At 47.6% G+C, this 13,822-nt stretch overlaps 2 protein-coding genes across 13 annotated transcripts in view; both read right to left on the minus strand.

The window, feature by feature from the left end:
* Window positions 1-53: 53 nt before the first annotated feature.
* VAMP3 (vesicle associated membrane protein 3) lies at window positions 54-4,049 on the minus strand. The gene is made up of 5 exons (XM_074848310.1): window positions 3,939-4,049; window positions 2,460-2,541; window positions 1,649-1,807; window positions 907-961; window positions 54-207 (listed from the first exon to the last, which is right to left on the minus strand). Coding segments are annotated over exons 1-5 (318 nt in total). The 5' UTR covers window positions 3,941-4,049; the 3' UTR covers window positions 54-187.
* A 2,169-nt stretch (window positions 4,050-6,218) lies between these two features.
* CAMTA1 (calmodulin binding transcription activator 1) overlaps window positions 6,219-13,822 on the minus strand; it is a 305,869-nt gene continuing 298,265 nt past the window's right edge. For all 12 annotated transcript variants that reach the window (XM_074847837.1, XM_074847839.1, XM_074847834.1 and 9 more), the window contains one exon: window positions 6,219-9,721. In XM_074847837.1, coding sequence (XP_074703938.1) covers window positions 9,689-9,721 — 33 coding nt within the window. In that variant the 3' untranslated portion in view covers window positions 6,219-9,688. The remainder of the gene's footprint in view (window positions 9,722-13,822) is intronic.

A 13,822-nucleotide genomic window follows, 5' to 3' on the forward strand; every position in this document is an offset into this window, starting at 1 on the left:
GGGGCGCTGTGCTGGTCAGTAATTAATGACAGGAGTGTCTTAAGGCAACCGGGTGAAGCTAGTTAACATTTCAGTAATCAAAATAGTTTTGCTTTAAACAGCAGTAAATGGGCTGAAAATGCAGCAGGTTTGAAGTGGAGAGGCTGAAGATTGGCACCTTCAGTTGATGTGAGTTTCTTCCCGTAACTCATGAAGGCACACTGCAGACTACAAAAAGAAGAGAAGGGTTGGACAGTCTCCTGCAGCCCCTCACCGGAACAACCCCGCATTTTAAGAGTTCAAGACGCTAGAGATCGGTAAAGAGGGATTTAAGCGTTTCCCACGTTGCTTTTCCTAGTTTTAGCTTTCCTCTGTGCTTGCACACGGACTATTTCTCACCCAGGACCTGCTGCCAATGGTTCCTGCGTGTTTGCTACTGTATTACAGCACAGGCTTAAACTTTGTCCTCCCATGAAACGCTCCCGCGTGACACGAGAACTCCCCACAGGCTGCACTCCGCATTCCCACCTTGCTGTCCGCACCCAACAGCGGCATCACTTCACCAGCAGCAGAGTCCCTCCTTGAGAAGAGCCCACCCCTACAGCAGCGCCCGCGGAACCGCCGCGCCGGAGAGGCCTCATCTCGCAAGGGCTGAGGCAGATGAACAGCAGTTCTCGGGCAAGGGGAGCACGTGGTGTTTCTCCCGACACTTTGCAACACGCAGCTGTAAAAGGGCTGCTCCTGGTTTCTAAGTCCCTGCTACTTCCACCTGTTTCACTCTGCAGAGGTGTGAGATTCACCTGCTGGAGCTCCCACAGTGGTCAGGGTCTACCACTCACTGCTGGCAGAGCAGCCGCTGCTGTTCACTAGAGAATTAACACCACCTGCTCCAACCCTATGAGAAATCTTCATTTTGGTGAAACTTACCAATAATGATGATGATGATGATAAGGAGAACAACAGCTATCAATATTGCCCACATCTGTGGAAAAAGCCATAAAACACTTAGGACAAACCATGCAGCAGCATTAACTGGCCTTTAGGGTAGAGGAAAGCAGCCCCTGCAAGGTACTTCTGCACCGCGTAGGACCAAACTTCTCCAGTGAGCGAGCTCGATGCACCGTTACCGCTCAGGACGGTGCCTGAGCGCAGGCAGAGCAGACCAACAGGTCCTTCTGCACTGTGCCTCCGGGCAAAGCCTGCCCCAGGCGACAGAGCAAGCAGGACTAGACAACTGTTAAACATCACTCTGCTCTCACCCTGCACCACAGCTCCCACTGTCCTCGTCGCTTACCAAAGAGGATTCCAACCTTTGCCAACAGCTCCAAGTGCGGGAGGCTGAGCGAGGTCCTTCTGCCTTCCAACACTTCCTGCACATTAACTCACCCTGTGCACTTCTGGTCTTTTTCTTCCTCTTCCCTAAAGCCTCAGATTACTGAGCTGTTTCCCTCTGGCTGTTACCATCTTAGACAAGGTCTTGCATCAGGCAGCATGGCTGATAATCCAGCTTTTGATTACTTCACCTGACCACTATGCCATGTTTTAAAAAAGCAGATGCTACAATTTAAATAACATTGGCTAAAGTCACTTTTACTTCTGCTTTTTGAGATGCCAATCATACAGCACTAACTGCAATACTGCATAGTGTAAGTATACAAGCCATGGTTACCTTACAGTTCTTCCACCAATACTTTCTTTTCAGCTTGGCTGCACTGGTCTCAAACTGGGAAGCTCCTGCTTGCAGTGCATCAGCACGGTCATCCAACTCTGAGAGCTTCTGATCTCGCTCCAACACCTTGTCCACGTTCACTCTCATGATGTCAACCACCTACATCGGTTTAATGCTTACAGTAAGTTATCAGTTGTATCACCCACTGTGGAACTTAATTGCAGGCAACAGATAGCAACACATGGTACTTGGTGTTCTCTTCTCAGAAGGAGTAGCTATTGCTTTAGTACATCCCGTCATAAGCTTAAACAACACCGTGAAATTCACCCGTGGCTGGAAGCCCCTAGTACCTACTTTAGAATGTCAGCAGTGCCAGTTGTGCTGGCACTCCCTTAAACCTGGGAAATAACTCCTGGCTCGCTTCAGGAGTTGAGGCACATAAACGTGATCTAGCCAGCCACATCTCAAAAAATACTGTCAGCAGCCAGCGTGGCTCCCCAGAAGTCTGGGCAAGTCCTATTTGGCAGTCAGCCTTCAGTGCTGCCGATGAGAGTAAGAACAAAGGTTTTTATCTTTACTTATGCCAAATCCTCAATCACCGAGTTCGCAGCTAACGTCTGGTCACTGGTAACATCTCTCTACTTCCCCACTCCAGCTGAATGGATTTTTTTTTTAAACCTTTGCAAGAGTTAAGATGAGATAAGTATAGTAAAGCAAGCTGAATGATACCAGGCTTCCCCTTCAAACTGCTTCTAGTTATATAGGTTTCATGAAGAACAATGGATACACTGCTATCAGACTAAACTTTTACCTCATCTACTTGGTGTTGAGTCTGCTGAAGACGACGATTACTGCCAGCAGCCACATTTGAGCTTGCAGGGACACTGGCTGACCTGCAGTAAAGAAAGCCATCATTATTCTGTTTAGCTTTTGATAGGTTGTGGTTTTAAGTGGATATTTAGATTACACAAGTTATCTGACATTCCTGAATTTGTACCCTTGGAATAAATATGGGGCAGTTTCCTACTGGAAGGAGAAGTGATGTTTTAACAGCTGACAACAGGTGTACCTTGTGCAGCGTTCCAGACACCTTGCCAACAAATTGCTTGACGTGCTCAAAGCCAGCAATGGCTTGCTAGTACTATAGTTTACAATAAGGCACAGGACAACTCCTAGAACAGTTCACAAGGCTCAAACATTCAAGCACTGGGGCTCAGGGGTGTTCTTGTTTTCCAGTAGGAACACAAATACTAAGCTTCAAGCTACAGTAACTTACAAAAAATTAAGTACAGAAACTTAACAGTTATTCTAACTATGTGCTCTTCCAGGGGTTGTTTCTGTTCTTTTGAAAGAGTTGACATGGAGCAAGAGAAAGTGCAAGGAAAAAGTGTTCAGCACATACAGTGATTTACCTCCGGTCAGCTCCAAATTCATAGCGTCAGCCAGTTGAGGAGTTCTTACCAGCTACAACACCCTGAACCTTTGTAATAGATGCAAGATACTTCTCGCACTCTTTTCACTGCTTTACCAAGTTTTTGCTGCGTATCTCCAGAACTAGCTGTACTCAATTTGCTTTTCCACGTTTTCCTTTCTTCTGCACCAGAAGCAGGTTCTGTCTAGCGCATCCCGGTACTCGGAAGTGCCGAGTCTGAGCGTTGGCTGTATTTACATGTTTGCACATCGACTTCTCATTTACGTTTAGCAGGAACAAACGGACACACGCACAACGAGCAAGCCAGGAAGGCCACGCCGAGGCTCAGGAGTGCTCCCCGTACAGCGCAGCACAACAGCTCCGCTGTTCCGGTGCTCGATTCGCCCTTCCCGCCGCTCCGCCGCTGGCCCAGGGCTGGGCAGCCTCGGAAGTGACCCCCCTTCCCGAGAGCAGCCGTGCAAACGCCACAAGCCAGCGGCCGCAGGAGGCTCAGAGCTCCGGCTCCACGGGCGGCGCCTTCAGAGGCGCCGGGGCGGGCGGGACCCCGCCGGGATGGCCGCAGAGCGCCAGGACCGGGCAGCCCCGCCGCAGCCGAACGCCCCAGGGCCCGGCCCGAGCGGCGACGGCGGGGCTCGGCCTTCTGCCGCTCCCGGAGCCCCTGCGGGCCCAGGGGCGCTCAGCTGCCGCCGCCGGGGCGGGGCGGGCCGGGCCGCCCGCGCTGCACCGTCGGCCTCGGCCTCCGCCCGCTCCCGCCGCCACCGCCCGCCTGGGCGCGGCCGGATCAGTGGGGGCAGGCCGGGCCCGCCGCGGCCTCCCCGCCCGCCCGCTCGCAGCCGCCCTCCCCCGGCCCGCACTCACATCCCGCCGGGGAGGGTCGGGTGGCAGCACCGAGAGAACGACCGGTCGGATCCCAACGGGAACTTCGTGCACCCGCGGCGGCGCCCAGGATGTGACGTCAGACCCGGGCGGGGCCTGGGCGGGGCCCGGGAAACCACGGCCCGGGGGCGGTACATCGGGAAACCACGCCCCCAAGCGGCGGTGCATTGGGAAACCACGCCCCCAGAGGCGCCGCGCGCCCACACGTGACGGCACCTGAGGAAGCACGTGACGACCCGCCCCGCCCGGCCATGGGGGGTGGGGCACCCCCCGCCTGCGCGCGCCCCGCGCCCCCGTCCCGCTCGGCCGTGCCCGGCGCCTCCCGCCGCCCCGCGCCTGTCGGTGCGTCCCGGAGCCCGCCCTGGGGTGCGGCCCCGCGCGGAGCGTGCGCGTGCTGCTCCTCTGGGGGTTAAATCGCCTCAGCACGTGGGGAGACACCGGCCCTCGTGTCACCCTCGGGCAGTGCCGCAAGGCCCTGCCGGGGTCGGTTCTCGCCCTTCGCGGGCTGCGAAGGGCTCTTGGCGTGACCTCGGCCGAGCGCCCCGGGCGGGGCTCTGGGGCACCCCGCGGGCTGTGCCCGTGCTGGGGTGACATTCTCTAGCGCGGCCGCTGCGGTCGCGTCCTTCTGCTTCGGAGCAAACGACGCCGGTTACCCGCGGCTGGGCGAGGGTGGCCGGGACAGGCCGGGACAGCTGCCAGGGCTGCTCTGGCTGGGTAACGTCGGCCTCGGCGATGAAGCTGCGTGGGGCCGTGGTGGGAGGCACTGACTGCATTGGTTGTCCTTATTTTTGTTCCTTTTTTTCCTTCACTTTATCTCAACCTCAGGCGTTGTTTTCTCACGTTTGTTCTTCCAGTTCTCTTCCCCCGTGACGCTGGGGAGAACAGGGGAGGGGTGGGAACACGCCCGCAGTTAGTGGGTGCTCACTTACTGGCCAGGGTCAACCCACCATGACACTAAAGTAGAGCCCAGGAATTAACAGACACGTAAAAGGGAAAATCAGGGAGGTGTCTGCGAGCAAATAAATAGCGGAGTTAAATGCCAATTTCTTCTGAAAGAGAAACATAATTAAACTTGTTTCTCTGTAGTCCAGAAGAAACTTCTAATGAAATCTCATGTTTTGGAAGGAGTTACCATGGTACAAACAGAGTCTTTCACAGACTCTCCCAATGATTTCTTAAAGCCATTTTTCTCTGCCGGGCTACCCTCAGGGCCAGGTACAGAAGTTGCATTATTGAGGGTTGATTCACGTAACTTGCAACTTGTATCTGTTCAGTGCAATAGTTCAGTCTCATTTATCAGCATTATTGTGTTATTGTGACCTCTCAGGTTTCTGCATCAGCAGGCATCTTGAATTCTACCAAGATTCACCTGCTTTGTGCACAATGTAGGATACAGCATTCTACTACCAGGTGTGCGTGGTTCCTCATGAAAAGCCCAGACACCCTGCCCTGAAAGTGACTGTCTGCTGAAGAAGATCTGAAAATAATTTGATCGCAGAAAAGCTAGTTGTCCATAGAGGAGTATGTATCTGTCATGTTTATACTATTATATAGAACTGCCTTAAGTTGTGTTAGAAAACCTGATCAGAACCGGTGCCCTCTAAGGGCTGGTGAAATATTTACAAATATGTAGTATTATGTCACCTTACATAATTTCACAGAACATTTCCAAATTTGAAAAACTACAGCATATTGCCTTGAAAACTAATTTCCACCAAACCAAGCTGCTAGCTGCAGCTGGGCAGAACTTGTATTTTAAGGGCAAATGGATTTTTAAAGCTTTTGTGTAGTTGCAGTCATCTTGGCAAAGCCTGTAATTTGCAGCTTGGATATTAGAGGTAGGTGGTACCCAGCATCTGTGGTTTTAAACCAGTTTTCCTTTCTGCTGGAAGAGCGCAGACAACACTCAAAAGAAGTTTCTGCTTGGGGCGGGGGCCTCGGGGAAGCAGCAGAGGGTGGCCGGCGTGTCAAGGTTTTGCCTGGCCGCTGGCAGGGCTCCGAGTGGGGAAGGACGGGGCTGGCAGTGCCGTGCAGGGCAGCTGCACCCTTCGGCGGGAGGCCCCCAAGAGTTCCCTGCCCGAGGAGCCAGCAGGTCCTCTCCCACGCCTGGGCTGCCTGGGTTACAACCCCTGAGGTGCTACTTACAAGCAGGTTGTGTAGGAGAAGAAACACAATTTTTTCGTGCTTACTTACAGAGACTAAAGGAGCACGTCGCTCTCTTAAGCTAGGACAGAAGAGACTTGTTTAAACAGAGGCACACGCTTTGTATGGGGAAATTTTCTTTGTTTTTAATTTACAGCAGAAAGAATATAAAGCATTCAGAAAACATTTTCCATATTTTAAGGGCAATTCAAAACATTTTGCATGGTTCCAGCAGCTGAGTTCTTCAACAGATCCATTGATTCAGTGATGCTTTACATGCACGGTTACAAAAATAAAACTTACAAAAGAGAAGACATCTATACTAGTTTTACATGCAAGTCTTGGGGACCCCCCATTGGGCACCAGCTATTGTGTGGAACTGCCATAAGCGTGCAACCAGAGAGGGGGTTCATGTTATATTCTGTATTTCTTTCACACAGTATTACTGCTGTCGAATGTGTTTCACAAAGGAGCAATTCCATTATCAGGAGACAGAAGATCTGGCTCCTGGCACTTGGGAATGCGAATTTTCCCGGAAAGCTGCACTTACTTATCTTCCATGAAAATGTAAGTTCCACAACCAAGGAAAGGGTGAGCGGAATCACTTCACTGCGGGGGGAGTCTCTCTAACTCCCCAGTGATACACTGAAGGGTTATGGCCCGACACAACAAAGCACTCGGAAGCTGCACTTGGCTTCAAGCGTGCGAGGAGTTCTGCTGCGCCTGCGGAACCGCCTGCACGTTTAACAGCAAGTACCCGCTTAAACGTTTGGCTGAAGCAGGATCTAGATTAGTAGATACACCACCAGGCCCATGGATCTGGAAGAGTAATTTGAAATAGCTCTGTATATTACTGAATCATTTTCTGTAAAGACAGGGAGTTAAAACATTTCCACTGAGGTCACTACTCTTGCTAGGAAAAGGTCGATTCTATATTGTCACGTATTGGTTAATGGGAGCAACATTTCGGTTTCAAAATGTCAGAGTTCTTCCAGTATTCATACAGAGCATTTCCAATTCATTCCAAAGGAGATTCTTCAGCATCTCCTGTTCTGTTTTTGTGTGAGAGGAAAATTTAGCAGTTAAGGTCCCAATTCCATACAGTAAATTGAGGCTGCGAGGCTGCCCACAGGCACAGTGTGAGCGCCAGGCCATTCATGTTTCTTTTTTCCCTTTTTTTTAAATTGAATCAGGTCATAAAGCAGCAGTTCAGAAATGTACAAGAGAATTCTGATAATGAGCTATAGCACATCTACTGTAATTCAATGCTGGCAGTGAAAAGAAGTAATTAAAAACAGGTACAATTATAGAAAAGGCACCAAGAGCACTGACCCCAGTTTTTTTTGCCACAATCTTTGTTTTTACTCTTCTTTTAAAGACACCAGTTTAGAAGCTTCTTATATGTGAATATTTTTAGGCTTCACAACAAGCCTTGCGTTTAAACATTGCAGTTGGTGGCCGGGATCAAGCAAGAACAACTATTCCAAAACTAACAATCTCAAATTTACACCAGTCCATTCAGAAATTTTAAACTGCCATGAGCAAAACAAACACACAGGAGCAGTTTCTGATCTCGGACACATGTACATAACCCACAGTAACGACATGGACTTCAGGAGTTTCTTCCCTTACATTCCTGTGTAATAAAGATCAGAACCTGGTTCCCATTGTTGAGAATTTGTGACAGTTTTAAATTAGTAGTTCAATTTAAAAAAATCTAATTTCTTTGGCTCCTCACTATGTGGAAATAGCAATATACCATGACACCCCTACAAGATCAGTTTGCATCTTTTTTTAAGTTTTACTTCATTTTTTTTTTAATTTTTTGTGCAATTTTTATTACATTTTCTGACTTCCAGCAGGAGATATGAAAATGTGAAACATATTTTCTACGTTCGTACTATTTCTTTTTTTTTTTTCATTTTATGTTCATTCTAAGTGTTCTTTATTGGAGTGAGTGTATGGTGTTAAGCTAGATACGGTTTTTGTACTCTTATGATTATCTGCTTTGCAAAAGTAACTTAATTTTCTTAAGCAATATTAGCATTCACATTACTTGGCACCATTGGCAAAAAAAAAAAAAAAGACGGGGAAAAAAAAAAGAAGGAAGGAATAAATAAATTAAATCCAACCAAACCAAACTCCTGGTAGCCAAAATCAAATGTAAACATATCCTTTTTTTTTCTTTTTTTTTTTTTTTTTTAAAGTAATGTTGCTCTGCCTTTTTTTCCTAAGTCTAAATACAGTAGCTCTTTTTTGCCATTTAGTCATGCTTTAGCAAAAATGTTCTTCTAAAGAACATTTAAAATAAAGTTTCTTATAGTGAAATAAAGTTTTTGTTTCATTTTACAGACCATAGCCACTAATGCTTTGCTTTGTTCATTTCTTTTTCTTGAGTTCATGCACATATCTCTTTGTTTTAATATATACAATATGTACAAACAATACATCCACACTCTTCTCGTTCATTCAGACAAAACTATACAAATAATAATTTTATCTTGCCAAGTTTTTGACCCTTTGTGAATAAAATATTTAGTAATTAATCAATATATTCCCTTTCAAATATTTTTTCTCATTTTCCATTTCTACCTTCTATATATACAGAAACTGCCCAGATTTTGATGAAGTAGCCAAAATAAGGAATTTACTGGCCAGAATGCAGCACCACTCTGATCTTTAGGTGGTATAAAATGTCCAGGCAACATATGTATGTGACTCTGCAAAACGACAAGAGGTTTGACAAGTACTTAAGATAAAAAGCTACATGTTTGACAAATTATTTTAAGAACTTAATTAAAATAATAGTACATGAAAGTAAGGCTAGAAAATAAAGTGCTGAATATGAGAGAAAATACATGACAATTGATATGTTTGCAGGTTCTAGTAAAAATACCAAAAAAACTTTTTAAAACTTGCTTAAGCTGCTCTCTCCGTTCCTCATGCATTACCCGTTTATCTCACACACCAACCCCTTCTGTAAGTTCCCACGGGATGTATTAAAAACCTGCAGATTTAAAAAGTTGCATTAAGTGTGCTGTAGAGATTTAAATAAAACACAAAGGACAGAAGTGCGAAGGAAATGAGGATGCATGGACCCAATAAAGATGTACTGATCTAAGCCCCTCCACTGAGACTCTCAAAGCTTCAGTTTCTTGGAGATGACTGACAGGTGCAGGAACAGCATTCTTGTGTTGCTTGTGCATTCCCACCTTTTCTTAACAATATTTTTGGTATAATATTTGTACAGTTCCACATGTTGTTTAATACAGCCCTATATGAAAAGGATAATTAATCGCTTCTTCCTTCTTGGAGAATGAAGCAACTCACAATTTCTTCCTGGTGTCTTTTGTTTTCCCCATGATCCAACAGAAGATTGAGTTCCAAGATGTCTTGCTGAACAAATTAAAAGTTGTCCATGAAAGTGCAAATGCAATGACCAAAACATTACTGTTAAAATCCTGCAGCTGGTATTTCCAGAACTGCAGTGGGTATTTTTGTTGTTGTTGTTGCATGTCTCTGCTAAAAACAGAAAATGAAAACAGTCTGAAAAGCAATGTCACATTGCTACGGGATGCTGCTGCGTATCTTCAAGTTCCTTGGCCTTTTTCAATTCTTTCACTCTGAAAAAACAAAGAGGAGCTATATAACACTTCTATTGCAACTCTCTTTCAAGACAGAAAAATCAAAATGACTCCTCACTCTGACCTCCCGTGCAGAAGAGCCAGCTCCCAGCGACACGATGGGAGGGCAGCGTGTTCCTGACACCACAAACAGTTGGAAGCGCAAGAATGGGCCACTAGAAATCCGAGGCAGAACACATTCGGAAAGAGACGCTTCTCTCCAGCTACGGCTTTTTCCTGGTATTTGTACCTACAGCCAGACTTTGCTCTGGAATTGGCCTATTTACTGGCGCGGGGGTTTCTGGGCTGCTGGCCATCAACGGCGTTGGCAGCTGCCCGCTGTTCTGGCTCTTATGGCAAAGGGGCTTTTCAGTGCTGGCCCCTTTCTCTGAACACGGCCCAGGTGGGGACACCTCGGTGTCGCGCCCAGCACAGCAGGGGAACGTCAGTCAGTCGTGCTTGCAAGGGAAGCTGGATGTTATACGGAATCTCACCTAAGAAAGCGTTTACATGCGAGTAGAAGAACTGGTACGGGGGTGAAGAAAGGTAACTGACTTCACGCTTACACCAGTGCCAGCGGCTGTGTTTCTGAGCACGTGGTGCGTAGCAGATTCACCCTCTTCCCAGCCAGCAGTGGAGGACACTGCCTGCCAAGGGAGATGAACCTACAACGCAAAGATTCCCTCTCCCTAGCTGCAGCCTGATGCTTCAGTTCTTGACTCTCTAAAACGCATGCAGTACGTTACCTCCTCTAGCACTTGTCAGCATAAGAACTAAATCATCCCTGAAAGCTGAAATAATTAAAAATTAAATTAAGAGGATGAAGAGAACGGACTCATTTCAATCCCATCAAGTAAAGCAGAATTCTGCATCCATGCTGGAGCAGCAGCAACCTTCTGCGCAGGCCGACGCACTGGCTGCTGTCAGGGAACGCTCCCTGCAAAGGGGCCAGAACCAACCCCCTGGGACTTCGGGTGCTGCCCCTGAACCCGAAGGCAGGTGCCCAGCGGAGCCCGGGGCAGCGTGGCTCTGCCTCCTTCGGCAGGGAGCTCCCCTGCAGCGCGTCCCCTCTGCTACTGCTGGGGAGGGCCCCCAAAAGGAGCAGAACAGAGCCCACATCGAGGTGATTTAGCAAAGCACGTACACGCCCAACTGACGTGGCAAAAACTTGAAAGGACCAGTGATGAAGGTATGGTACCAAGAACTGTCAGAGCTGCGAGTCTGTGTGCCAATCCAACTAAGAGTGAAAGACCTTAACAAAGCCCAAGTCAATAGACAGTAAAAGGCGTCGGGAGAGCCAAGCAGCAGCAACGGCAGTTTGCAGCTTCTGTACGTAGACTGCCACTCACGCATCCTCTCTTGGCTCCTGCACCAGCCCGCTGACACAAGGATACGATGAAGCTACAAACTGACCTCTGTAAATACACCTCCATTTCACTGTTTCATTTATTCACTTTTCTGCACATACTATTACTCAGAATCACAGTCAAAGGGAGCTGGCTGTTTTTAACTCCTCGTTTTAGCTGACTCAAAGCTCTAGCACTCAAAGACGTTTGTTCTCTTTATTTGTGAAATTGGGGGAAAGTGGAGTCAATGAATAAATCACACTAACCAATATGCAGGTCAGGCCTTCACTAATTACCTTAATTCCACCAAACTGTTTGAGAATATCATGTATGGAAAGACAGAGGGCTCTGCTAGTCCAAATGCACATGCCGCTTCTAGAGCCTGAAGACCTACATCCAAGGGGCTACAGCACAACTCCGCAATGCGAGTCCGGCCCAGGGGTAGCCTGTCCCTTGAAATTATTACTACTATTTCTATTACCGCACCACTTAGAAGCAGAAGGTGAGCCAAGATCCCTGCTGTGCTGGAAGAACGTGGGGTGCCCCTGTGCACTAGGCAATTTTTAAGGCTTAAATTAACTATGTTCAAGATACCATCAATTAATGCGTGATTTGTAGTGCAACTTCCAAGTGTTTTCTGTTGCACTTCAGTACTGTAATGTAAAATTAACCTGTTATTACAGATGTCTTACTGAGAACATGCACATTAGATAAGCTGGTGGCTCTTTAACTGAGACATGCTATACCTTTGTTCAGCACTTCAACATGCACGGGCTACACTAACAAAGCACTTTGCTGGAAGAATGCACGACATGCTTTGCTGCAAACTTCAACCTACAGCATGCAACATCTGTACTGGTGCAGACCTCTTCAATCTGTTTAACTGAACACACATGCCCATGGAAGTTAATGACTACAGCACTCAACATTTGCACTAGTACAGATCCTATTCAGAAATATGCAACACTGCCCTTGGTCGAGTGTGCTTTACATTGGTTTACAGATTTTCAGGCTTATAAAAATGTTGCAAGTGCAATGATAATTACTGCTTAAAAACACAAGCAGCTATTAGCACAGAATTTCCCTATGGCAAAGATACAGACTTTGAAATTTGTCACGGGTATATTACTGAAAGATGCTGCAGTATGTAGTATTTTAAAACAAACCCTGTGTTCTGCAGCATTTATAAACTTAAGCTTCAAGATGATGACCATCTGAATTTATTAAGCTACCACATTTTTTTATTAAACTAACCTCCGTGTTCAGCATACATAATTGTGCATGTGTTACATGGAAAGGGGGGTGCAGGTGGGCACTACGAGTCCTGCATTGGTACGATACGCTGCCCGCCAGGTAGGAAGACCTGCCCTCTGCAGCTGACAGCCTCTGCTCCTCGCTCGAAGAGCTGGTGCGGGGAGCCCACAGAAGTTCTCCCCTCGCCCTGCGCTGGCAGCCAGCCCCAGGCAGCCCCGCTCGGCTGGGGGATCTGCGGCGCCGCCCGCGGGGAGCCAAGTGCCTCTCACTGCTGCCAATAATGCAGCGAATCCACGGCCAGACCCACGCGGGGAAGCGCTGTGACCGCCTGCTGCTTCCCCGAAGCTGGGCTGAACAGGAAGCGCCGGAACCAGCGCACCCGCCGAGTGAGATACCAGACCAAGGTAATCCATTTATTTTATCATTTACAGTACTGTTCTTAAACAAGCCTCTGAATTGCTTTATCAAGAGAACCTAAACCTGATTGTTTTCAACCAATTAGTTCTTTATTGGATAGTCTGCACTGCAGTCTTTCCTGTGTCCTAAAAGTCCTTTTAGTCCTCACTTAACACTTCTTTTCTTTTTGAGTAAGTTCCTCATCAGTGGTACTTTGATTTGGTTTTGTTACAACAATATAAAGTGCCAACATGAGTGTGGGGCAAGTATTTCCTTTCCATTAAGGCTCGGTGTAATAAACCCTTTACATTTTCAAATACAGTTTAAAATAAAGCTTGACCAGGGAAGAATTTTGGACAAATTAGGACCCTTGAAGATAGAAGTTCACTAAGTGCTGCTAGGAGAGCTTTTAAGTCAACAACACAGCATTGCCTTCATGCCAGGCGGCGATCTTCTGCGGTTCGTATTTTCCACTCTTAAATTCAGGCAGGAGAGGAGGGCCAGGTGTAGCATTTGCAGTCACAAGCATTAATGAACTGCTCTAAGAAAAGGAAGAGGAACACTACTGGAATTTATAAAATGGTACAGTAGAAAGGATGTTCTTATAGAAGATGTTTCAATCAAGTTTGGTGACTTACAGTGCGACTTTTTTTTAAATAACAGAAGAAATGAGCACACCGAGAGCAAGTAATAGCAGGAGAACCGATGGATGGCGCACAACCCTCTCCAGAGGTCGGCAGGCACGGGTACGCTGGTTTGGGTCACTTCTGGAAGGGCCTCCAGCTGCACAGGCACTGGAGGCGAGGAGGGTTCCAGTGACACACGGCTGCGAGGCAGAGCGCACCGGGAAGGGGAACAGGCTCTGGCTGCTGCCAGACTCCAACAAGAAGCACCCTCCTACTCCAGCAGCTACGACACCGTGCACGGAACTGCGAGGACCGTAAATCTGGTTCTGGACCGATGAAGCCTTCAACAAAAACCTCCTCAAGATAACATTTCCTCCAGATGGTAAGGGCCTCTAAGGGACAAAGTCATTCCCTCAGCAGTTGCTGAAGAGCAGATGTACGGAAAAAGCACGTGCAGTAGAGGGGACTGCTGATAAGGT

This window comes from Strix aluco, chromosome 22 (assembly GCF_031877795.1).
Source record: "Strix aluco isolate bStrAlu1 chromosome 22, bStrAlu1.hap1, whole genome shotgun sequence".
Taxonomy (NCBI): domain Eukaryota; kingdom Metazoa; phylum Chordata; class Aves; order Strigiformes; family Strigidae; genus Strix; species Strix aluco.